This window comes from Acromyrmex echinatior, chromosome 1, assembly GCF_024713525.1.
Source record: "Acromyrmex echinatior isolate Ae372 chromosome 1, ASM2471352v2, whole genome shotgun sequence".
NCBI classification, from domain to species: Eukaryota; Metazoa; Arthropoda; class Insecta; order Hymenoptera; family Formicidae; genus Acromyrmex; species Acromyrmex echinatior.
The window spans coordinates 4930432-4957417 of NC_141852.1; the positions used below are offsets into that span (position 1 = coordinate 4930432).

Here is a 26986-nt window from a genome sequence, read left to right on the forward strand (position 1 = left end):
AAATAATTGCGTTATACATGTCATAATTCGCTACACACAATAACGCTACATACGTTATAATTCAATTATATATGATATAATTATATAATATTATATAATATTCAATTATATATGAAGTCGATAATTTTCTCATAAGGTAAAAAGTTGGTTTAACGACTCTAATTCACTCTGTATATGTATTGGACACTGCGTGATATTAAATCCACACCAATACTTTTTAAAATGTTCGTCAGTTCGGTTTTTTTACAAGAGATATAAAAATTTTATTGTAAGTTTCGAAGAACTAAAATAATATGCTATAAACAGAAACAAAATATCAATTGTATAATAGCAGTTATCGTATTAAAGTCAAGAGATGTATTTTTCTTATTTTTCTTGAGAATAATTAGATAACATTCGCAATACTAATAGTGTCGGTATATTAATACTAAATTCAAATAAATATACTTATATATACATATATATGTATATATTTGCCAGTATTTAGAATATATAGTATTACTAAAATCGTGAACAGTTTATATAAACAGACAACAACAGGGTGATTTATAAAATGACGATTACAAATTTAATTTGTGATGATTCTCCGAGGAACCTGCCTGATCCAATCCGTTCTTATTCTCGCGAGGGCTGCTTGAATTCAAATGCGGGTATTTATCCGAAGTGCATTTGGGCTTTGTCTTTGATTTGCTTTTAGAGTTTTGTACGCGCCGCACAATCTCCTTGATGCATTTTTGATCCCTCTCGCTAATATTGAAACTTACACCACTGCTTGTGTATTCTTCGAGCTCTCTGAAATAGTAACAAGTTCCCTAAAGTTGCACAATACATTATTACATGGAATATATTTATTTAATTGTAGTCAGTAAAAAATTGTGACTCGTAGAAATCGTAAAAAGAAAATTTTAATTAATCCTTAAATTAAAATTAAACTTTAAAATTGAATTCGACTTTCAAATAGAAGTTAAGCTTTATAAAAAATAAAAGAGTTCAAGCTCTTGTATTTTTTATTTCAAGTCCTTCTATTGATTTCAAATTCTTCTATTTTTTATGAAGTTTGATTGCTACTTGACAAACTCGACTTGAGAATTTAATGCTTCTAAAGACTAATTAAAAATTTCTTTTTATGAAATAAAAAATTAGAGGAACCAATCATATTAAAGAATCACTAACTGATTAGTTTTTTCTGCTGAACGCAGTCAATATAGATTAACTTATTAATCTCGGTGCATCTTATTCTCCATCTTTTTCTAATTCTTAAAACTAGAAGAGATGAAAAGTCAGTTGAACCGAGATTAAATCTAAATTACATCAATAGAAATTAGTAAGTATTAAGGCCGTTTCCAGAATCTCTCAAATATTTAAAGTATACTATATGGGCCTCTTATCCTGTTTGTTTTTTGTCAAGATAAATGTTGACAAAAGAGACAAAGAAACGTGATTGTTAATAAAAAAAAACAGTCGCGAAGAAAAAAGTAAAAAGCAAATAACATAGGAAGTAAAAACACATTGTAGATTAGCCTTAAAACGCATGAAAAGCGTGCGCGGTTACGTTCAACGCGACTGCGGCAACTTCACGATAGTCGATTGTAAGTGGAATCGCATCGCGATCATTTCGTCGATCGAAAGAAACGATTTACCGAGTATTCCACGTTATTGGCATCATTCGACGAACGTCATGAATGGTCGTGAATGCTCCTGGATGCCGAGGATGCGAGGAGTATGGAGTGTGCAACCGACGGATCGTTATTACGAATTAATCGAGGCAAGTAGTTTTTGCTCATTCGCGATGATTATCGCACCGACACGTCCGCCATATTTGCAAGCGTTTTGCATTTCGAATCCTTCGCGATGAATCTTTTACGAGCGCGGTTGTTGGAATTTTCATTCCTTGTAATCTCGACCGAAAACCAGTAAAAGATATCTTTTACTTCAACGCTAGCACGTGCGCCAGTATCGCATTTTCCGACAACTGCAATTTTTAAAGGAAGAAAGACAGATAGTTGATCTATTATGAATAAAATAGATGAGAACCGTTTTTACCTCTGACGTAGATGCAGCTTCGCAATTAATTTGTTCAGGTATAACATTTCTTTCTGCATTATTTTCAGCTCAGATTCTTTTTTCTAAAAATGAAAAGCCGCCGATACAAAATAAATCTTTATTTCTGGATTAATTAAAATAATTCTCTAAGATATATGAATTTTTAATTAATTCCTATCGTGACATATGTTGCCATAATGAATATGAAAAAGTGTAGCGTAATTTTTAATTATCGCGTTTTAATTAAGCTTTTCCTAAGAGACAATAATATATGAATAAAAATAATGTATATTATAATACATGGAAAGAAAAATTTTGCTGAGTATCTAAAAATTTAAGTATATATGTACATACAGATTTTAAAATAATTTAATTGTTAGATCATCCAAATAGTTATATAGAAAATGCAAGCATGATGAGTAAGGCTGCAAAAACCATTTTGCCATTCTAGCAATCAGCTTGAGTATCTTATACAGGGTCTTAAATCTGACAATAAATATTTTAAAGACAAATTCTTTATAATATTTTAAGAAAAGTTTTATACGAAAATCTGTGGCTATGATAATTTTCAAATGAAAAGAATTTAAAATTTTCAAATGATAGAGCTAGAATTTTGCGCATTCAAAGATAACAAGATGATCAATGTGATGATGCTGAATGTTTTTACAGAGTTTATTATCAAAGGTTATAAAAATTCTTCCCATTTGAAAATTATTTTATCCTTGACATTTTCATATTAGACTTTTTGTTTTAAAATGTTACAAAGAATCCATCTGTAAAATATTCATTGTCAGTGTTGGAACGCTCTGTATAATTATTCTGATAGTACAACAAAATTTATTTTCAAATTTGTGTCTGTTCAACAAAACTGTTCTTTTCATTAGTAGCATTTATTAACAGCAATTAAATTGAAAATAATCTTGTTAATTCAGTAACAGTTTAATAGAACAAATAACATTATATTAAAAAAAGAATATATATATTAGTACATTAAAGTTTTTTTTAAATCTTTAGAAGAAATCCACTTTTAAAATCTTTTTAAAACAGTTTTTCCTTAAGATTTCATTGTATTTGCCTCAAAAAATGATATGATTTCAATGCTACTATAGTGGCTTTTTTATCTTCTAAAAATAATACTGATATTGAAATAATAAGATTATTTTTAATGAAATTGTTGTTATCTAATACAACATTATCTTTTTCATGTAAAATGAAATAAACATATTTTTAACACATTGTCACTATACAATTAAATAATTTTGTTCATTTTTCAACATGATATTTTAACTAAGAATGTTACTTGATTAAATTTGTTTTCATCGAAACAATAAAATGTTTATTTTTTCCTCCAAAAAGTTAAATTGACGAATAATAACTAACATTCATTTAAATTGTCAATTATTTAAGTTAATTGATATTCAGCAATCAACATGTTAATAACTGCTAATAGTAGCAAATCAATGTTAAATAATTAAATTCCATATCGCGTGCCATGCGTATGAATGAGATGATGCAACATGTGTTAAGGCCAAGAATTACATCAAAACATTTACATAAGCAAATCTTTCTCGAAAGTTTGTCCGATATCACGGCACGCCGCACGTCAATCTAACATTCTAATTTCTGTTTCCTCGATATATGCTATCGAGCAGTCGATTATCGATATTACCGTCAAAGTATCCATAGCTACGTGAAGTTCGTCCTGGCGAGTTTCGCAAAGGTGACGCGCGGTGATCACCTCCGCGGTCAGTCGTGCTAATTGCTGCCGGCAATTCTGCTCGCGCTCCACCGCTTTATCCCAGGCTTCTTCTCGGGCGATAACGGCGTCTCTCAAAGTCCTCATATCCTTTTCTAGTAACTCAAACTCTGATCTAATCGAGAAGTTGCGAATTATGAACACAAATTGAGAATAGATCCTCGAAAGGGAAGGCACAGTGACAAAGTGAGATTAAACGAGCGTTATTCAAAATATTCAATCGACTTATCAATTTTCATTGATGTTCGATAAAAGAAGAAACGTTCATGATCAAAAGATTTTTACGTTCTCCGTTTTTATCCAGTAAGCTTCTTAATCGACGGAAATTTTTAAATAAAATTATTTGAAGTAAATTGTACGAAATGTATTGTAAAAGTAATTTAGGCCCATATTGTTGTCTTGTTTATTAACGACTCTATTTTATATAGCTCTGTACAAAGATGTTTTGTAATAATATGAGATAGAATATGAGAATGATGAATTCACCGTTCAATCTCTGGAGAACTTACTTCGTGATTGTGATCTGCGATTCTCTTTGGCATCCCTCCAATTCTCTATGGCAATCTTTGCAGGTTTCCCAAATTTGTAATCCGCAATTTGTCTTGGAAACTATATTCGTCGAGGAGGTGCATTTATTTTTTAAGCATATCTCATCACGTTTCTGAAATTTACATAGAAAAGTAAATTTTCATTAAAGAAATGCGTAATTTTCTTTTATTTTATGAACGTGAAATTGCAGTGATAAGAATTTTAGAATTTTATATTTCTGAAAATACTGATATTTATGATTATCATCTTTTTTCTACATTATTAATTTTAATTTTAAGTTTCAGCTTTAATATAAAAATTTTTTATATAAAAATTTAATTATATACATATATGATAAAGTTTGAGATTATAATAATCGAGAAAATAAGAGAAAGTTTATGACAATAAATAATGTGATAACATACCATTAGAAAGAATCAATATAATTTAGGTAAAGGTTTAAATATATACTTTATTTTCCTCCGTTGTTATTCTAATAACACAGATATCTCATTTTTATGTTGGTTATTATTCATTATGCAGTATAAATATTGCAGCATAGCATCTTTACATATACATATCATTTAATTATATTCTAGAAACATTTATTTTTTATTCAATAAATATTGTTTCTACCGCTTGTTTCGCTAATATATCAGCCAGCTTGAGTTTTTCAAGTTCGTTTTGTAATAGTGATACATTCTTTAACAGCTTCTCTATTTTAGTCGCATCTTCTTCCAGCCTGCATATTGTTTATCTTGAGGGAACTTGTTCGAAATGTACTTATCAAAACGTGAATGTAATTGCATCACGCAGGATAATTTATTTAGCGAAAACGTAATTATGTAATTACGATGGTAGTCTCACCGTTTCGCCAAGTTCATGTTTTCCTCGACGAGATCGCAGTTTCTGAGATATAGCGTTGCGTTACTGTCTTCTAAGAGTTTTAGACGAATTTTCATTCTTTCGATCGAAATCACCGGTGATTCATAATGCTTCGTCGATTGGTACGTATGTGCATTCGCGATTCTCTCCATATGTATGTTCGAATGTGGAAATGGCGGATCGCCTATGATGCGGGGGATTTCAAACTAAATTAATATTCATTTGCTTCTGTGACTGATACGCTCCGAGTTGCATTATTCGGAGAGACAGTGGGTTGATTGTATTATATAAGTTGTAAAAATTAATAAATCGGTTAATTATAAGTCAAGAAATAAGTAAGTAAATTCTATGATCGAACTTTACTCTTTTATTAATTTTTATTTTATTTAAATAAACATTTACTCAATATTCTATAATCTTTTAAATATAATTAATCTAAACAATATAATTAGAAAATGAGGTAGCAAATATTAATATTGCAATCAAATTTAATCGGATATTATTAATATTCATAAATTAATAATAAAGCAATTATTAATAAAGTTAGAATCGTTGATCATTAAAATAATTATTGTAAACGTTTATGTCTGGAATTTTATATTTTTTAAATAATTTTATAGATAGTTTTTTTAACGTTTTTTACCTTTTTTATATATCTCATTGTTATTTCTGTTTAAATTGAATGATTTCCCGTTTTCATGACTTTCTGAAAGGTAAATAAAATTTACAACGCTGATTAATATAAAATAAATTATCAATGTAAATAAAAAAATATTGAGTCAGAATATTGAATCAGAATATTCTTATATCAGAATATTCATCTTTTATGTAAAGAGAAAAGAAAATACAATAGCAAAATCCACATATTTCAACATATGTTTAACTTTTTTGTATTCTTAATTTTTCATATTATTTGTAAATCACAGAAGCAGTCTTATTTTTACTTATTTTTTTATATCTCTCTAATTTATGTATATAACCTTTGTGTTCTAGAACTATATGATAAAATTCATATTTGTAGCAATTTTAATGATATTTGGATATTAAAAGCACAATTAAAACTGCTACAAATATGAATTTTATAGAGACATTCTATTAAGGACATCTTTTTGATTTTTTAAAGAAATTTTGTTCTAGAATTTCTCTGAAAAAAAATGTAAATTTTGCTTCTATATTTATTATGCATACTACATCTCAACGCAATTAGATTTTCCTTGAAATATAAAAAACTACGCACTATTGCTGCAGACTGTGGAATGAAGATTCTTGATGCCAGACGTATAGCAGGTTGTTCTATGGCAGCTGTGAGGATATTTAAAGTCCAAGTACGTTTGATCTAGCTGCGGGTCTATTATTCGATAACGAATGCTATTATGCGATAACGACATCGCGTTTTTGCATTCACGTCAATTAGAACGACAAAAATCTCCTTGTTACGATCTTTCTCTTTTTATTGTGATTTTTCCACACTGATTTTCTGATCTATTCGCTATTCTGTAAAAAAATTTTATTTAGTATTTTGACTAACGCATTATCATTTTTTGTGAGAATGCATTTCTTATTTTGATTAGTTTTTGAAACGGCATAAAACAAAAATACAAAAGTCACGTCGTATTCGAATTACATGACTTCTTCGTGTTCAGACGTTTCGAATTTATTCCACCCTTTCCAACTAAGAATAAAGCAACTTTCGCACTTTTGTCCCTGACGTTCACCAAAATGCTGACACCTCTTCTCGTCCCTTTTCTTCACGAGCAGTAAATAACGATTACTGCGAATACGCTGGTCATGGGATCGGCAGGTCCCCCACAGATCTAAACGACCGAAAACCCTTTCCCTCGAGTCTTCACATATTCCCGCTAAAGAGAATGGGAATGAAAAGAACACGTTACGTAAGCCGCATTCGCTGCATATTCCAGCGTAAAATTTCGTTGAATCTCTCAAGTGGCCATTGGTTACTGATTCTTTGTTTCCTTTGTTTTTAAATATCTTTTGCGGCAGAATTCGTGACTATTAATAGGCAAACTTGGTATAAAAGTTATAAAAAAACCTGTTAAGTATTATTATTTTGAGAGAATGATATCTTTTGTATAAAATATCTCATAGATATTGTGTGCCTTAAACTCGTAAGCTTGTATCAGACTAGAGATTGAGATTAAGATGGGATTGGAATTTAATCGATCAGAAGAAAGAAAACCAATATCAGCTTTAGCGAACTTTTGCTTTGATTGGTCAAATTCTAATATAATTTTCAATTTCAATCTCTAATCTTACACGGACTTTAAACAATTTAGAAATACTTAATTTTAGCTAAGAATCACATGCTAAATGAAGTATAATGAAGAAGTTAAATTCGATGTTTTTGTCGGATATGAAGTGCACGTAGATAATATTACCAAAATGAAGCGATGCAGATATTTTCGTGTAAAATGAGGAGTGTGAAACGATTATTTTGGCTGCGTTTGACTTATCATGGCGCCGTTGGTCTTTACAGCTACGATTATGCGGGCCGTAAAAACGGAGGCAACGAGAAATTTTATTTCAACCAGCAATAGACGTCGCGTTTTATCCACGCAATTTGACGTAATATCTATGTATTAAAGACGTTTACGCGTTCACGCAAAATGCATATTATGTGATATAAAAAAAATTTAAACAAACGATTTATATGGATATATTGAAAAACTTTATAACACTTGTTTGTATTTTGCTTTAAATATAAATTTAATATTGATATAAATTATAATATTGATATAAATCAATATGTTAATATAAATTAATGTATTAACATAAATTCAAATATAATTATACATTTTTTTGTTTGCTTTTTCGTGATATACTCGTGATATGTAAAATGTAACGATTCAATAAAACACGCATAAACACATTAACGTATAAACAATAAAACACATAAAACGATTTATTGGTGTGTAATTGTGAAAACAATGAGAGATTTAATTTTATTTATCTTGAATTTCTATAAAATATCAAATTTAGTTAATTAAAGTTATATAATGTTCTTTATTATATTGTATGAATTATATCATTATTACAATAGAAAACATACAATATTATTTGTTAGTAAAGGTTTTATTAGAACATTTTTAAAGATAGGAAGAAATAAAGCATTTAATAAAAGAGTAAAGTGTTATAGAAAGATTAAATTAAATAATTTATAGCTTTATTCACTTTTATCTACAAACAGTACCCATTATCGATGTGTATACGAACAATGTTACATAGCGTGATAATTTACATTTTACATCATAATAATTTATGTCTTCCTCTACAATATTATGTGATTAATAATAATATAATTTTGAATACATACCCGTCTATACATTGCGTTTAAAAGATATATTACATATACATTGTTGTACTCATTGTACGTATAATTCGCGCATTGGCATGAAAATCTTACAATTAGTTAGTAGCAATACGACAAATTGTCAAGGTTTAGCGAAGATATAAACAAGAGTTTTTGAAATTCTATTTTAAATACGATTGACAAATTAAATACATATATAGTTGATGCAGTTGCGCATAAATAAATCAAATGAAATTTTGCCATTCATTAAATAATAAGTCTTGCATTTACATCAAATTATCGATACTAATGAAATGAACTAATGAAAAGACACAAGAAATTCCTATATAAAAGTCAGTCTTAATAAAGAATAAAGTAATACATTGCCTACAACTATAAGTAGATAACAAAATTTCTTTATCTCTGATATTATAAAATAATCTAAGTTATTGAACGAGTGAAAAAATCGCGACGAGTATAAATCTACAGTCGTCACGTAATTAGGCACTGCAACAAAGTTTGCATAATCATTCCCTCTAATCTAATTGGAAGTGGTTATATAACAAGGACAGCCATATAATTTCTTGTTTTTTATATTTTCGTTTTCGCGCAAGTTTGATTAAAATTTTCGAAATGTATTCTATATAGACAATATTAAGACACACCGACAATCGAATAATTATATTAAACTCGTACACGCGCGATTGTTATATCCATAATAGCGGGAACGTAATAGGGACAAAGTAACCGGATATGCTGCTGTATTCTTTTACATATATCTAAGCATCTTTATCATAAATATTTTATTTATTCTACCAGTTACTAGCGTATAAATATATTCAATTGGTTCAATTTACCGGAACAACGCGTCGTCGATCACTGCGTAAATCATAACGCGGAGAGATCATGCAGAGGACATTGTGACGCTTTAAACAGTCATAGCGCTTTCGTGAGAAGAATATATTACACATTAATATATCATACCCCATTGTGCATTATTACATTACGAAGATATATATACACGCGGTGGTTTCGTTCAGTTTTTTTATATATTATACACACATAAATGCATATGTACACGTATACTTTGAGCGTATTATTTTCCACATAGGCTGTTCGATGGCTGGTTAGATACCTCTTATTCTAGTGCCTTGAAACGTAAAAGAATATTTATTTTTTTCCTTTGGAGCTGACTAAAAATCTGTAACATTATGTTAATTAAATTATTTATGTTAATTAAAAGGCTAATTAATTGTAAGTAACTAAAAGGATATAACTAGTACAAAAAAGAATAAATATTGATTGTAAATATATTTAATAAGAATAATCCGATGTAACATAAAAAAATTGAATTATTTGATCTTTTGACAGAGATTTATAATTAAGTGAGTCTAATAGATCCATCGGCAACTTCAAAGAGTTAAGAGAATATAAAAAATAAATATATAGAAAATTAATTGATTAAAATATTGCACACAATGAACTGCATCACAGAGAATTGCTTAAAAAGAGGGTTAGGCTACAAATTTTTGAGGGTTTCCCAATCACTCGGGGATTGTTTTATATTTTCTTATGTATTTTTCTTCGTAAAAACCGAAAATAATCGTTATAATAACACCAGACTTGAGCACGAGCGGCGTAATAGATAGCATACGAGACTGCTATGTGACTGCTATAGATTCGATCCCAGGCAGACTCAAGAATTTTTACGCGCTCGTAACTCTTCTTCGGTGGTCCGGAAAATTATCAAGAGTATCTATTGCCAAGAAAGTCTCTCAAAAACTGCTGTTCGGAACCGACGTTAAAATTGTAGTCCCGTATGTGTCTGTGTACAATCTGCGTGAGTACCACAGGCATACGTACGAGACAACGGCGAAAGACATTATAAACCGATATATATATATATATATATGTAGAGAGAGAGAGAGAGAGAGAGAGAGAGAGAGAGAGAGAGAGAGAGAGAGAGAGGAAAATCCCCTATTATGAGACAGGCGCCTAATATGAGATAGCAACGTTTCTGCTAAACGCTATCTATTGGTTCCACCATGAATTTATTGCTCTTGGATTGAAAATATATTTAGTAGAAAATTCTTTATTAGATCATGCCTGTAGTCATTATAAAATAAGATTTTTAGAATTTGGATGTCTTCAAGTTTCATTGAGATGAAGAACATTTAAATCTTTATTATTTAATAAATAATTGTCAATAAATTCTTCATGTAGTGATAAAGTAAGGTCGTACTAATAGAAAAATACGGGATATGTTGAATTATTTAATTACAGAAGTAAGACTTGATGATCATAAAACTATAAAACATGGAAATCATAATATGAGATATTCAGAGTATTTCTAATATGAAATAACCCATGCTCCTATGTTATAGTGAAAATTACTAAAATATAAATGTTATTATACAATAATAAAAAAGATAACTGGAATGAACATCGAGTGCCTATATCTGCGGTACTTGATTCCAATTACCTGAAAACGAGGGTACAATCTATCTGGATATAATCTATCGCATACTCATTTTTCGCGCACGCTGGCTGTGTTTGTTTGTATTTTAGAAACATTAAATAAAGCTTTTTTTAATTGCAATATACTGATATACTTTGCGTTTTACTATCAATTTCTCAGAGCATCTCGTATTAGGAGCACAATTTTTTGACTTTGTGATTTGCTCACTTTTTACATTTCTTTAATTTTCAAAAAAAAAATGGAATTTGAATTAAATTTTATGTAAATCGTTATCTTAAAGTATTAAATTCTCTTCAAAATTACCTATTATTTTTTAAAATTCTGCCTATAGACTTCTAACATTTACCCAAAATGAACTTGGTATCTCGTAACAGGGGCCTTTCCTCTAAATAACGCCAGATTTAAGGAAAAATTGATATATTTTTTAAGGATTTTTTAAGGATTTTATTCATATTTCAACATCGTTGTGAAATCATTGTCAGTTATGCCTCGATGATTTAGAATAAATTAATTCCAAATTGGATCAAATGCGAGTAATATTGCACCACAAAACGTAATTAGATTATATTATACCATTTGTTTCGATACCGTTTCCCCTACTTGCGCGTAAGTTGTACGCGTTATAAAGTGGAGAGCACAGACTCTTGCATAACGCATAAAATACGAGGCATAAGAAAACCAATCAGAGTTCTTTATTTCATGGAAATGAAAGACTTGGTTCATTTTTTTATGCATTCTGTGCTCCCCGTCTTAGGGCTCGAATAGACGAGTAACTTTGTGCCGCGAAAAATAAGCGACATATTCATAGACTTTATGCTTGTGTGTGAATAGATTGACGTTTGTGTATTGCGCCACAAAGTTGTTCGTCTGTCCCAGCCCTAGTCGTTTGGTAGCTTTTGAATATCTCGGCTATCTGTTTTTAACTACTTTTTATCTTATTTCGTAAGATTATTAATTTTTTGTAACAAATGTCCTAATAAGAAATATAATCTAATTAACGTTTTGTGGTGCAATATTACTCGCATTTGATTCAATTTGGAATTATTTCTAAATCATTGAGGCATAATTGACAGTGATTTCATAATGATGCGAATAAGTTTTTATAAATTTTATTCATTTTATTAATTTTATTTTAATGTACCAATTTTTTCTTAAATCTGGCGTTATTACAATAATTATTTTCGGTTTCTACAAAGAAAAATACACAAGAAAACATACAAATTAAACAATCCTCAAACGGTCTCAAAAATTTGTACCCTTTTGTTTTCCTCGTAAAATGTGTTATCTTTTCCATATATTATTAGGTGTTGGAATTAATTCGTAGCGTTTTACAAGTGATGGGAAGTACTTTCATTAATGTATTTTTTAATGCTCATGTGAAATAAATAACATTCTTTCATTAAAAAACGCTACGAATTAATTCCAACACCTAATATATGTAGAATGCCTCAGAATTCAATATCTTAAGATCAACTGATTTTAATAACAGATTCAAGTCTTAAAATATATAAGAAAGAAATTATTACACATTCTCGGCAAGCAAATGAAATGTATGTCAAAAACAGATGTCGAGAATAAAAGGTATCTTTAACAATCGATCGAGCCCGAAAAATAAATTTATCTAATCTGATTAATAAATCACAAATAGCACAAATAGCAGGAAACATATACATTATTATCACACTTTAAATGTTCCCTCTTAATACTGATATCAATGTTTATGACACTATTGACACGCATACACAGTTATTTTAGACTATCTTATAAATATTTTTGACTTAAGCAGTTTTCTAAGTCTAATTTCTGTGAAAAGAAGAGTTATAGAAGAAGCCAGTTATAAATGATGATGTTCATTTTAACATTTTTTTATTATAATCAAGAAAATAAGTTCTGAGAAATGATAAGTTCTAAGAATTACAGTTAGATCCATGCTAATACGATTATTTTTTGCAAGACTGCAATACAATCTATTTTACTGTAAAAGAATAGTTTTAAGTAAATAATTTATACATATCTGAAATAAGAACTATTTCATTAAACATCTGAATTATATTACTTTACATACCGATAAGTTCTAACTTGAACTATTTATATTTATTTATTTCATTTATTTTAGAAATGCGTATAACTATATGATTTTGGTCTTTTTCTCGAAATCTATTTTTGTTTCTGAAAAAGGCTTTTTGAATTTACATATTTTTTTAAATTAAGGTTTCCATATATCTGATTGAAAAAAATAAACAAATAATATATAATAGTATAATATATTAATATTTATATATATTATATATAAATGTTAAGATATTTATTTAAATTATGAACGAAATATAATAGATAACTTACACAGTTTTCTCGATCGTAATGCTTAATGTACATTGTTGATATTATTTAGCACATTTTCGAATAAAGAAAAAACATTTAAGTAATTTTTAAGCTTAGAAAATATAATTGCACAATGAATTCATGATAGTTAATAGAATAGTTAGCATTGCGCGTTTTAATCTATATATTAAGAAAAAAAAGAGCCTAGCTTTATCAGTCCTTTATCATTGGACGGTGCGAAGAAGTTATAGGAGATCCATCGCAGGTAATATTATGAAAAAGTTGTTATTTTTGTTGTTTCACTTGCCTTTACATAATTTTAATTTGCAAGATTCGACTTCCTTTTGTCTCCCATCTTTTATTCCTTTTTTTATTCTCTCTCTATACTTATTACGCAATAAAATATGACTCTATAATATATAAAGTATTTCAGAATAATAACTTTTCTTTAAAATTTAAACTACAGTTAATTTGTAATTTATATAAACTTGATTCTTTATTTGAAGAAATTTTATTAAAATTAATGTAAAAATGTTTAACGAATTTTGGCTTAAAATTAAAATTTCTTGTACGTTACTTAAAAACTTCGTAAAGTGTAGGATTTTAAGAAATCAATATTGAATATTAGAAATATTTGTATAACTATTTCCTAAATTGAAATTATTTATTAATACATACATAATAATAACATAATAAAACTTTGTCATTTATTTATAACTTTCAAGTTTAATTTGTAAGAAATTGAACTACATTGAATTTTTAATCAATTATAATTTGAAATAAATAATGACTTAGTCATAAATGCGAATGATGTTTTTTAAACCTATTTCTTTAATACTTTTCTTATAACTTTCGATAATAATAATAGTTTTGAAATACTCATATACATATATGTCCAGACATATGTCTACACACATATATATATATATATATATATATATATATATATATATATATATTCTCTTAGAATTATCAACGTTAAATTTGCTAAATACATACGTTTGCTACTTCAGTTTTCTTTCAGTTTTACTTCATTTTTAATAAATTTCAACAAAATTGTATAATTACTGACTGTTTCTAATCAAATTGAAAGGCTCTACAGTATAATTATAACATAAACATTCTTATTTTCGCTTATAGTTTATACAATAGATAAAATAAAACTGTCATGTTACGTAAAATTTTGTAGTATGACATCATCCATTTATATAAATAATCAATATACTTTGCTTCATATAGAAATATATACATTATTATGTGTGATTATCGAGTTAAGGAGACGTCAATTCAAGACTGTCAATTGGATTATCAATTAATCTTATTTCTAAATTAAAATAATTGTTATGTCATCAAGTTGATAGTCGCGCATTATTAGAAGTATCTTATACATTTTTGCCTAGATTTCTGTAATCCGTGAAAATTGATCTTTGCGGAAAAGATATAAAAAAACAATACGTTAAAGCACATATCATAAAAGCAAAAACTTTTCAATAGTAAGAAAGTTCTTGCAATCGCGTGTTATTTGGTTCTTTTTTTTTTGGAAATGTAAAAAAATTTGGAATATTTGGCTTGCATAATTTTTCCAAATTGCATATATTTGGTCATTACTTTTCAATAAAGTTTTCCGAAATAAAAATCATTCATTTTTTTGAATTATTAATAAGAAACTTGCGTTTTTTTAAGTAATAATTGATTCAATTATTAGCAAGTTACTATAAGCGAGTTAGTTACACTAAGTCTGTTCCGAATATCGACCTAGGATATCAATCTACGAAGAAACGTGTAGACTTGAATTTTAAAAAATCACGATTTTTAAACTAGGGAGACCATAACACGTTTTCGCGACGTAGAATGCAACATAGTAAAGTGTCCGCTTCTGCGAGAGGAATGGGCCGTCAAGGATGTCGTCACAGTCGTCCTCGTACTGCTGGTTGTCGCCCCAGTACCGAAGCAGTGTTGCGAATTTGCCGGGCACCAACCCGAAATCCAGGAGATTGCCTGCATGTTCCTACCGAGCAACAATTGCTGTTTAACGGAAAAGGCAAAAAATTGCTAGGGAAATGTTGCCATCTTCTCGGACGTTGTTTTGAATTTGTGAAACTTGAGGCATTAGAAAGTTTAAAACATATTCTACTTTCTATTCTGATTGTTTTTAAAAAATTTTGTTATTAGACCTTTATAAAATCCAATTTGATATTGGTTAATTGAATTATAAAATAATCATTAATTATGTAATGATTTATTACTTATTTTGAGTATTAAAAGCATTGCTATTCAATGCTTTTAGAAATTTAAGTTTACGTCTCACGTAAATATAAAAAAGCGCTTTTAAATAAATCGCGCTTTTAACAAGTTTTTAATAAATCCGTTTTTAAATGCAGCTAGATTAACTATTGCACTATATGTATACGAAATAATCATCAATTACATTTAATTAACATACTCACCGTACGGTTTTGCAGAAAGGAGTACTAAAAAGGCAGTAGATGATTGGATTAGCGGCCGAATTGAGCGGTGTCAAACTTTGTATAAAGGTAGCGACTGCAATATTTGTTTGAGTCTTTCGTATGTGTCCATAAACTTGAAGAAGGTCGAAGACTATGTATGGACTCCAACAAAGGATAAATACTGAAACAGAATTATTTTCGCTCATATTGCGTGAGTCTGGCAATTTATATTTTACGCGCATAGCTAATTAATCGAAAAATTTGTAGAGAAATATTAGGACAAATATGTATAATATTCATCATCACAAATCTGAAAAATTAAAATATTAAAGAAAAAATCATTTTATCTTGAAACTAATAATTAAAACAATAATTTCATAATATATATGTATATTAAGAATAAATTGTCGATTCAATAAATTAATTGACCTGGCAGAATGCAGCAATAATTGTAACGTCACTTTTAATGTATGTGCTACAAATAAAACACGATTGTTTGCACCGCTTTTAATTGCGAGTTATTATTTTTATCATAAATAGAGAATATTACGAAAACTGGATAAAATGATTGCTTTAAGTTTCTGTCAGTTTTATTTTAGATAACAAACCTAACAAACTCAGAATAATATAAACGCTCCATTTATCTTTTTGCAAATACTTTGATTTGATTTATAGATGTGATATATAGGCTTCTATTTTAGAGATACCATTTATGGTTTTTCATATTTTCTGTTCAAGAAAAAAGCTTATATTTAATTAAAACAATAAAATCTCAAAAATATTGAAAACAAAAAAGAAGGCAATACAATGAGATGTATTTCAGTATAGATTAATGCAACGAAACATAAAATACGGAATGAATTTTTTACCTGTAATATATATTTATCAATACATTCAAACAAGTGGAACAAATATGATTATGTAAAAAAATTAATTATTTGTGTATTGTAAATAGATATATCACAAAATTAGTTAATTTTATTTTGATTTTGAAAAAAATTATTATAAATACTTAAGGAAAAATTTAAATATAATTTAAACCAACGTTATTTATCAATTATAGAATTTATTATAAAAAGATGTTAGCTTTAAACTGTAGTATAATTGACATTTATAAATTATTAGGCTATTTCTACAATGTGCTTTTTATTTTCTGTTTCTTGCTGTTTGTCTTTTGTCTTATTGATCAAAAAGGCAAGAGACAAACAGAGACAAACAGCAAGAAACAGGAAACAAAAAGCACATTGTAGAATTAGCCTTAATGTAAACTAAAATTTTAAACAAGAAACAAATCCGATTCAGCAATGCTTCGCTTAGCGACACAGCGGATATTTCCGAATGGCAAGGTTGATCGATTTTTAAAATTTTAACTTATATTACACACACACACACACACACAAAATATAAATTATTGTAGTTTAAAGCCAAATGACTAGAGTATTTTTTAAATCAAAATTTCTATTATTTGATAAATAATCATGGTTTTACATATTTAATTTTTCGCCGATATTTGCAGTTCGCCATTTTCTCCCATTTTAACTATGTTATTTTGGCGTCAGCTCCAAAGGGTTAATATGATATAAGGGTTATTATAATAATTTTATTGCAGTATAAAATTATATTTCTACGTTAACTTTATGAATATGTGAAAACGTAAATTAGATTTTTTAACTTTAAATTATCTCTAGGATATTATAATATAAAATCCTATTACAATTTTATATGTTGTATACTTATGTACATACATTAATCTCCAAAATTCTTAATAGTACTTCGGAAATTAATTAAAAATAATCATTTTAATATAAAAATGTCGATACATAGTTAAAAATAATAGTTTTCAAATTACACGCAATTAAATTAATATTACGTAGAGTTCACGCTCTTATATACATGTATTAGCCGAAGTATTATCCTAATATCTGTTATTGATTTTCACTGTTCAGCTAATTGATGTGAACGATTATTGCTTCGATATTATGTACATTAGAGCAATTAACTAATATTATTTTTTAACAGCAAATTTTAACTGTTAAACGTAGATTATTTGGTCTCTTTTTTCTGATTAAGATTCTCAGTCAAATTAATTATTATCTTAACGTTATCTAACGCAACGCTGATGAATGTTGAAAGTGAAGCTTGTAATGCATGATAATAACCTAACCATTAAAATCAGTTTAATTGATACATAAAGTTCAGATTGTATATTTGTCGTAGTATTTTAAAAATACACACCGACGAAAGTAGGACTGGCGCGTGGCCTCGGTAATTGTTTGTACTAATACACCGCGCTGTGTTTATCGCGCGTTAAGCTGGTTCTACATTAGTTGCAAGTTGATCGCAAGTTTTGTTGAACGCAATCTGAAACTTGCATTTTGAAATCAATGCTTCATATTGGCTGTCGCAACAAACTTGCGATCAACTTGCAATTAATGTAGAATCGGCTCTAAGCGTATAAATTGCCGTGTCATTCTGTGCGATTCATCAAGTGCATATAAGATAAAGCCACAAGTCATTCTATGTGGTATCGTTATTCCTAGGGATGCATGCAAAATAAATTCTATGGCAAAAGGCTTTCTTGCTATAAATGATTAGCTATTGTATTATTTATTATCTATCGCGATTTAATTTTTACTATCCATAAACGTATCTGAAAATGTCGATTACTTCAGGTATAAATACGTTCAGGTATATGTAGTTACATAGATAGGAATCACGACGACAAGAGCTATAAAAACTGTTTCATTATAATAATGTACAGACGATAAATATATACAGTGAAAGCAAGAAGTATTCATACAAGAAAATTTTTTATAAAGAAAATTTGTAAGAAATAAATATTAATTAGTCATTTTATACAATAAATATATTCCGTTTTAACATAAACAAACGAGTTTCGCACGTATTCCTGAATTTAGAAGCTAAATTTTTCAACTGTATGAATACTTTTTGAGCATCCAAACAATAGAATTTTTAATTTGCGCTTATTTTTCAGATGATATATTTTCTATAATTAATGCACATCTTTTTGATATATATGATTTTAAGGAACATACAGTCTATATTATTTTTTATGAATAAATTGTTAATTACCCAGCAAGAAATGATTGTCAATTAAACATCGAATCGACGTTGAATTGATGTTGAAATTATCGTATCGATATCGATTCGATGACTTATTTCTCGCTGGATAATATTTTTAAAAATAAAGTTTTTTTAAAAAATATTTTCTTTGTACGAATACTTTTTGCACTCACTGTATATTTTTTTCTTATAGAGATTTAATAATAGAAGTGATTAATTAATAATTACTTATTAAAAGTATTATTGTTCAATCATCGTTGCTTTTAATGCTCAAAATAAGTAATTAATCGTTCTTTCAATATTGAATGGGATTTCTATAATATAAAAGCTTAGATTCGAATTTAACTGGGATTGTTCTTCGAACTTTTAATATTTAAAGTTAATTCGCATGTCATTTTAGGATTGAAAGTATGGAATGTCTTATCGAATTTAATTAATATGTAACAAAAAGCAATGATTATTAAGTATATATTTTTTTTCACGAAGTTCATACATTAATTTATAAAATATGTCACATGCGAGTCGCAGTTTTATATTATATGATTGTACCTTCTTAGTGTTTTTATTTTTTTGTATTATATCGTTGCAATAGAATGATTGCATAAAACATCGTGTAAGGTACTATATTATAATAATTGTATAATAATCACTGTAATTTACAGTGTTATCATGAATGGATAAAAAAAAGAAGGATCTCGCAAGTAAAGAGGAAGTTCGGGAAGGTATCAAGTGACGGCGAAGCAATCATGGGATAAATATTAAGTTGCTATTATATATTACTTGTAACTTGCCAGATTAGTCGTTATTTTCTGTTTATTCTTGTTAATTAACCGATTATTTGGATAGGATTCGCAAATAAGAATTAAAAGAAAAAAAACTTTTATCTATAAAAAAATTATATATTAGGTGTTGGAATTAATTCGTAGCGTTTTACAAGTGATGGGAAGTACTTTCATTAATGTATTTTTTAATGCTCATGTGAAATAAATAACATTCTTTCATTAAAAAACGCTACGAATTAATTCCAACACCTAATATATATATATATATATAAACAGTTGATACTTAAAATAAAAAAAATACATTTTTTCGAAAATTACATAATTACTTTATATTAAATATCCATTTAAAAAAGATGTACAATAAATTCAACGCAAGTAATTATTATTTTTAGTAGTATAATTTTTTTGGAATATTACAGTTTATATTTTATATTTACATTTTACAGATCAATGCAGTTTCAACTTCGCCACTACGACTGGTATGAGTAAGTCAAATAATTTTTTAATTGAAATAATGGATTTATTTTAGAAAAATTTTTAGATATTTATATAGATATGTATATATTAACTTTAGAATATAAAATATTACCAATAAATATGTAGCTCATAGATTCAGTATATACTAACAAATGGATGAGCTAGAATAGATCAATATTATCATTTAATCCTGGAATGCGTGTATATTTATCTGTAGATTTATTGTGTATATCCTTCCCCGGTGCACTTGCACACATATCAGTTCATTATATCGATTCGTAATTCAGCGATGCATTTATTGACACATTCTGTATCTTATGATGCAGAATATTAATTATACACCAGTCGCTTGAAATTTATGGGATAAACTTGCAAGCGTGAATACAAAATAATAGAAAATATTCCATAAATAAAGTTTAGCAAAGGGTAAATAAATGATAATAAAGATATAATAAAATTATTTAAACAGTTTTTTAATATCAAATATATAGTACAAATAATTAATTTTACAAATTTATTGAAGAATAAACGAAAAGGATAAAAAATAAAATATTAGTAAAAAAAATTGAAATAATATAATTTTTAAAAATATAGAAAAATATATTTTTCTCCAATCTTTTTTATATCTGATAGAAATAATAAATTTTTCCTTTATGTATTTACGTAATTGTGTAAATAAAAATAAATTGAAGTAAAAAGAAATTGATATTGACAAAATAAGATACGGAAAAGTTAGTTTTTATTAAATGTGTTGGTTTATTTATCTTCCTAAACATTTGAAAAATAGAATTCTAAAATTCTGTGTTTGACTTTCAGGATTAAATGTTGTATAAACTAGTAGAGAAAAATACCTAATATATTTATATAAACTTTTTCATGGTGCATATGTCAACAAAAAAAGGACAACAAATACTCCATAACTATATGTTTTAAATTTCAACTACTTTATTGAAATCAATGCACTAATAAAAACTGTGTCGTTTTTATATTGTATCAAAGTTAACTTAGTATTTCATAGCCCAGCCATCTATATCAGCTCAATATTAACTGTTTGTTTATTTATGTAAGCTACACGTAAAAAATTAAAAATCAATTCGATAATTAAAACCGATATTATCGGAGAAAATAATATGATAACGGGAGATATAATACGGGTGTGCAATCATTGGCGAACTTAAATGGAATTGCTTATAATTAGAAAATTACTATTGCGAATGCGATATTTTCCTATTAAGATTTTTGCTCTATATACTTAATTTTTAAAATATTCTAACTAATTTAAAAATCTCTATTAGAAAAATTTTTTGTATTATGCGTATCATAAGACATACTTTATATAAATAATATAAGTAATTCTATGATCATACAAAAATTATAGAATAGAAATAAATTAAATATTTAAGAAGTGATATTTTAGAAAAAAATAACTAGATTCAAATATTTTACTACTTCAATGAATCAATAAAAAGTAATGTATTTATCTGCAAATACTTTTTATATCAATGCATGATTGTAAAAATATATATTTATACATTGAATTATTTTTTATCGATTTGTGTATTTACTATGGTAAAACGTTTGAATCTTGTAAAAACTCTCTAATTATTTCTAAATCTCCTTTTCTTTTGAGAATATCTCTTCATTTAGTTTTTTCGACATATTAACAAACCATATTTATTATTTATTTTTGTGGTTTGTTAATATATCGAAAAAAACCAAATGAAGCTGTTTTCAAAAGAAAAGGAAATTTAGAAAAGATTAGAGCTTTCACGAAATTTAAATGTTTTACTGCTATAGTATATGTACAAATCGATAAAAAATAATTAATTCAATGCACATATTTTTTATAACCATTGATGTAAAAAGCATTTGCAGATGAATACATTACGTTTTATTAATACATTGCTAAAATAGTAAAATATTTGAATCTAAATTTCTCTGAATATCACTTTTCAATATTAATTTTTATGTATCACTATAAAATTATTTATATTATTTATATTGAAATGTTATTTATTTTTAATTATCAAATAAATAATATTTCAATAGCATTGATGGATTATAATATCAATATGCAAGATATTTTTAATAATAGCATAAAACACTTAATAACTTATTAGAAATTAAAATTAATTGTGAACAAATTTTTGGTCATTTTCTCCATTTAAAACTGAAAAGCTAAACATTTGTCTTGTATAATTTTGCTAAGAAAAAGTCAATTTTAAATTTATCAGACAATTTTTCATGAAAATTAAAATTAGAGAAGTTGTTAGAAAGCTTTATATATACATATATATATTTCTTTCTTTCATTTTTCAATACATCCATGATCAAAAAGAGAATTAAAAGTTGCTCTTGTAACATCGATATTGGAAAAACTACGGATAGGAAAAAGTTGTCAAACGTGAAAAAACTGGATGAACATCTGACGCAGAGTAGGATAACTTTTTTTTTTTTTAAATAGGAAAGTAGTTTCAAACAGCGCGCGGCTAATTCATTTCTTGTTTTAGAATCTTTAAGTGAATTATGTTTTTCCAATAGCATTGTTAATGCATTAATGATTATAAAAAATATTTTTTAATTTAAAAAAATAGAATGTAATTGCAAAAAAATTCATTATGTAGTTTCGAAAATCAATCAGTCCGACATAATAATTTAAAAAAACTATCTCGTAAAATCATGAAAAGTTTATACTATTGCTAATTTGAAAAAAGATTCGTAATGGCTATAGTAGCAAATAATATAAAAAAATCTCTTTAGCAAGCTTTTACAAATTGTATACGAAACGTAATACGAAGAAATCTTTAAATCTGTTCCTTTAGCTCTTTTAAATCGTAAATGTAAGAACTTAATGTTATTTTTCTTAAATTACAAAAAAGTGGATAAATTAAATTAGGAAAATAAAATATGTGTACGTGAAATAAGAAACATCTAATATTTTTTATATTACATTTTTTATTGAATTTAAATAATTAGATATAATAGATAAATTTATTAATGCGTGCATATCTGGAATTTTAATAGCAAATCTATCCAAGATTTCTCTTTACAATATAAAATTTTCGGTAGAAATATTTCATTGTGTATTCTCATATACCATTACGATTTATTGAAAAAAACTGCATGTAGTATTCTTTACTGTATTACGGTTGATAATTTTACACTCAAAAAATCAGAGTTGGGTAAGTTAATGTTTTTTTTTAAATTAAGTTAAAGTTAATGGCTTATAAAATTAATAAAATTAAAAGTTGAAGGAATAAAGAATTAATTTAATAAAAGTTAAGTTAAGATTGAATTAATTTAAGTTTAAAAAGAAGTTAATTTTGAAAAAAATTACTTTTGAGATCAGAATGTCCTAATTTTTCTTAAAATGAGATTACTTTAAATAACATTTACAAATATAAATTAAATTATTAGATAAATTTAATTTTATATTCACATGTAAGTTACTTATATATAATAAGAGTCACATCATAAGATGTTTTGTCCAAATCTTGCGAGAGAGAAGGATATATGTTTGCATTATTTCTCTTTTTTTTAACTATTATCTAACTTTCTTTAACTTCTGAAATGACTCCTCATGCATGTTTACGACTACATCGACTAGATATTTGTTACAAAAAATATACGTATAAAAATGTAGAAAATGGGATGTGCAATATTATTCTAACAACAAGGCTTTTCATCTAAGGTTCATTTCATATTTATGATATCTAAAATTAGTATGATTCAAATATAAACGGGAATTGACAAAATCTAGCGAGTCAATAAAAACTGTCTACCGTATGGTGTAACTCTTATTATAGATCTCTCATCATAAAATCATTGAACTTTTCTAAATTAATTCTCTAATGTTTAAAACTTTATGAAAAAAAAATATTAGCATTAAGAGAAATAGAAAAATTTTTAATTTAAAAAAGTTGATAAATTAAAGTTTAAAAGTAATTAAATTAAGTTAAAAATTAATGCATTTAAAATTAATTAAATTAAATTAAAAGTTATTAACTTTTTAACTTTTTTCTTAACGTTTTAATTAGTTACTATTCAACCCTGCAAAAAATTCAATTAAACATAAATTGGACGTATCTATCTGTCATTCGCGATGAGTGCACACCATTCTAATAATCGATCAAAACGTACAAACATTTCTAAAAAAAACCGATGAATGATTGCATCTCTCACAAATGATGAACGTGTATGTTATTTCGAAAACGAGGATATTATCGACTCGCAAATATAATACGTACATTAGCAAGTTCTTTAATTCGATATACTGATTTTACAGTTTAAAAATGAGCAATTAGAAGAAGATTTATCTCGTTACTTTATTCCAAAAAATTTGTGAACGCTAGTAAAAGCATAGACACTAAAAACATATGATCTTTTCATATTGAGCATAAAACATTGATTAAAAAAACGCGCTTGTATGTCTTATACTTCGTTTATGAAAATTTTTATTACTTAAAAAAAGAAAGAGAAAAGCATTTTATGATCATATAATAATAATGAGATATTAAATCTGTTACTTTTGAAGTAGAAAAGCTAGTTCCCTGGAATTATAGATTAATTTTACAAATAATTTTTAAGAGAAATTTTAAGAGTAATATGTATGAAAAATTTGAAAAATTTATGATGTCTTCAGAAATAAATCAATCTTATTTTTACTTTTTATTAATGTTTATATCAAAATAATTCTTTAAAATGGATATAATTATCTGATAATTTTATTATTACAATAGCGATTATTAGTTTTGTTATTAATAATAATAATATAATAATGAACAAGAGAAAGTTACATGTATTCGTATTATGATATTTAATATACATATATACCTATATTAATCTCAAATCATAGAACAAGATACATTACACGCAAAATTCACACAGTGTACGTAATTTTCGTCATTTCGCAGTTTCTCACTTTTGAGATTTTCAGAATTAAGATTTTCACTTTTCTGATTTCAGAAAATACTAAAAAGAAGTTTTTCCAGTTTTTTTATTACATCATCGAAACTCGTATTCTCGTCGTCAGCTAAAAAAAGAAATTCGCCCATTGCGATTCTGGTTAGCGATTCTCTGTACATCTTTAAAGTTAAAAGGAAATACGCTATTCATTTGAAAAGGACTTGTCAATGTTCTACGGTTACAAACACATTTGTGAAAATGCTAACGTTATTTTATTAAAATAAAAAGATTAAATAATTTTCACGGTTGTTAAGGAAAAAACGCGATTATTTTGATTAGATTTATAGAGATCATAAATCTTAGTCATATATATTATATAAATGTAACTGTACATCAATATATTATTTCTTTATTTTAAAAATAATTAACAAAATCTTATCTTATAGGAAAGAAGAAAAATTATTTTTTAACTTGATAAAAAATTATCGATTAATCAAATAATATCGACAAAAAGAATGTATTCGTAACATGATCAAATATCATTTTTATCATCTTCGTCTTGTAACTCTAAAAAAAACTACCCTTTTTAATTTTTGATAATTTCTTTAAGCTGTTCTTTTTGAATTGCTACTTTTTGATTTTGCTTGCTTGTTTTGACGATTTTTAATGAAATTAACTTTTAAGAATAATATTTTTTTATTGATAGGATAATATTTACTTAACTCATTTTGGTAATAACTTAAAAATTATGTTTTTTTAGTTACGTCGTTTTTTATTTAAAAGGACGATATCAATATATGGTCATATGTGTCTATATGTATATAGAGATATATATGTATATATATATATTAAATATTTTTATACAAAAAATGTTTCATAACTCAAATTATATCATAGTCTGTTTTCGGTATAATATACGATCAACTAAAATAATCTCGTCAGAAACTTTATGTTTCTACAAAATGACTTTATATACTGAAATTCCACGTGTCAAGACTGATGGCTCTATAAAAACGTTATAGATACGGTTTATGAGAACATTTATGGAATTCAAAACACATACGCACGCATACAAAACTAATAAAATTGTTAGATATATCTTTTAAAAAAGGATTATCTAACTCTTTTTATAAGATTATTTTTGGCATTACAGTAATTCTTTTTCATATCAAATGTCTAGTACTTAATTACTAAACTGAAATTAATTAAACTGAGAACGGTCTTATCGCTCGTGAAATAAATGAGAAGATTTCATATTTTTCGTCCGTACTTTATTAATTTCTTTAGCTTCTCTCGAAAAAAAGAACATTTCGTATATAATATACGATCCCTTCCATCTTAGAAGATTCTCACAAGAATATCAAATAGCAGGCTCGTTTGCTTATCTCCTTGTGTGGTACGCTGCGCAAGTAAAATGGGTCACCAATTTCGTATCAAAGAAACATAGGAAATGCTGAAACTTATTACTTTTTACTGACGCGAAATATTGACGCAGCCGTCTTTCCTTTATTATCATCTACGAAAGTACTCGTGTACATCAAAGGGAAAAAAGGGAACTTCGTACCTTAAAGCAGATGTATTGTGGTTTGTCGGGACCTAATAATTTTCTTCATACCTATACGAATTGATGAAGGATGATCATAAAATCATATACCAGATGTTGAAATATAACTTCATACAAAGCCGAAGAATCTTACATAAATATTTAACTAAAAAGATTTACTGCATATAAATCTGAATTCCCTTTAAAGCGAATCTTGACACAATATAACAGAATTTTTAATTCTTATGCGAGATATATTTCTATCGCTTGATTTTATCATGTCTCGATTTTTTGAAGCAAATTTGATTAAAAAATTGTATGTTTTATAAAGATTATTATTCAATGATTTACAATTATTAACTAAATAATTACGTATTTTAAGAATGATATTTTACATTTGTATCATTTCTTTATATATCGGATTTATA

The 26986-nt window shown here is 26.8% G+C and overlaps 2 protein-coding genes and 2 long non-coding RNA genes across 6 annotated transcripts in view; 1 reads left to right on the forward strand and 3 right to left on the reverse strand.

Annotated features, from left to right (window-relative positions):
• Positions 1 to 64: 64 nt before the first annotated feature.
• On the reverse strand, positions 65 to 14218 carry LOC105147420 (uncharacterized). The gene is made up of 8 exons (XM_087415045.1): positions 6450 to 14218; positions 5856 to 5918; positions 5195 to 5396; positions 4988 to 5069; positions 4309 to 4460; positions 3713 to 3914; positions 2044 to 2126; positions 65 to 792 (listed from the first exon to the last, which is right to left on the reverse strand). Exons 1-8 carry the CDS (start codon positions 6598 to 6600, stop codon positions 561 to 563), a joined length of 1167 nt encoding a protein of 388 aa, XP_087271171.1. The 5' UTR covers positions 6601 to 14218; the 3' UTR covers positions 65 to 560.
• On the forward strand, positions 1396 to 24591 carry LOC147910874 (uncharacterized). Its single transcript, XR_015547918.1, has 2 exons — positions 1396 to 1765; positions 20080 to 24591. It is a non-coding gene; the product is annotated as an uncharacterized LOC147910874 (long non-coding RNA).
• CCAP-R (Crustacean cardioactive peptide receptor) overlaps positions 14839 to 26986 on the reverse strand; it is an 89001-nt gene continuing 76853 nt past the window's right edge. For 2 of the 3 annotated variants that reach the window (XM_011058402.2, XM_011058403.2), the window contains exons 7-8: positions 15768 to 15948; positions 14839 to 15328 (exon numbers count right to left, since the gene is read on the reverse strand). In XM_011058402.2, coding sequence (XP_011056704.1) covers positions 15133 to 15328; positions 15768 to 15948 — 377 coding nt within the window. In that variant the 3' untranslated portion in view covers positions 14839 to 15132. The remainder of the gene's footprint in view (positions 15329 to 15767; positions 15949 to 26986) is intronic. The other variant, XM_011058405.2, reaches the window with a different exon arrangement.
• LOC147910875 (uncharacterized) lies at positions 22635 to 26982 on the reverse strand. The gene is made up of 2 exons (XR_015547919.1): positions 26580 to 26982; positions 22635 to 26468 (listed from the first exon to the last, which is right to left on the reverse strand). It is a non-coding gene; the product is annotated as an uncharacterized LOC147910875 (long non-coding RNA).

Bases quoted from the DNA above. Each gene is read 5' to 3' on its own strand.
- LOC105147420 (XM_087415045.1), bottom strand. From the start codon at position 6,600: ATGTCGTTATCGCATAATAGCATTCGTTATCGAATAATAGACCCGCAG. The intron at 5,919-6,449 runs GTGCGTAGTTTT...TTTACCTTTCAG, and splicing joins TTCCACAGTCTGCAGCAATA to AAAGTCATGAAAACGGGAAA. The intron at 3,915-4,308 runs GTAAGTTCTCCA...CTTCTCGATTAG, and splicing joins TCGCAGATCACAATCACGAA to ATCAGAGTTTGAGTTACTAG.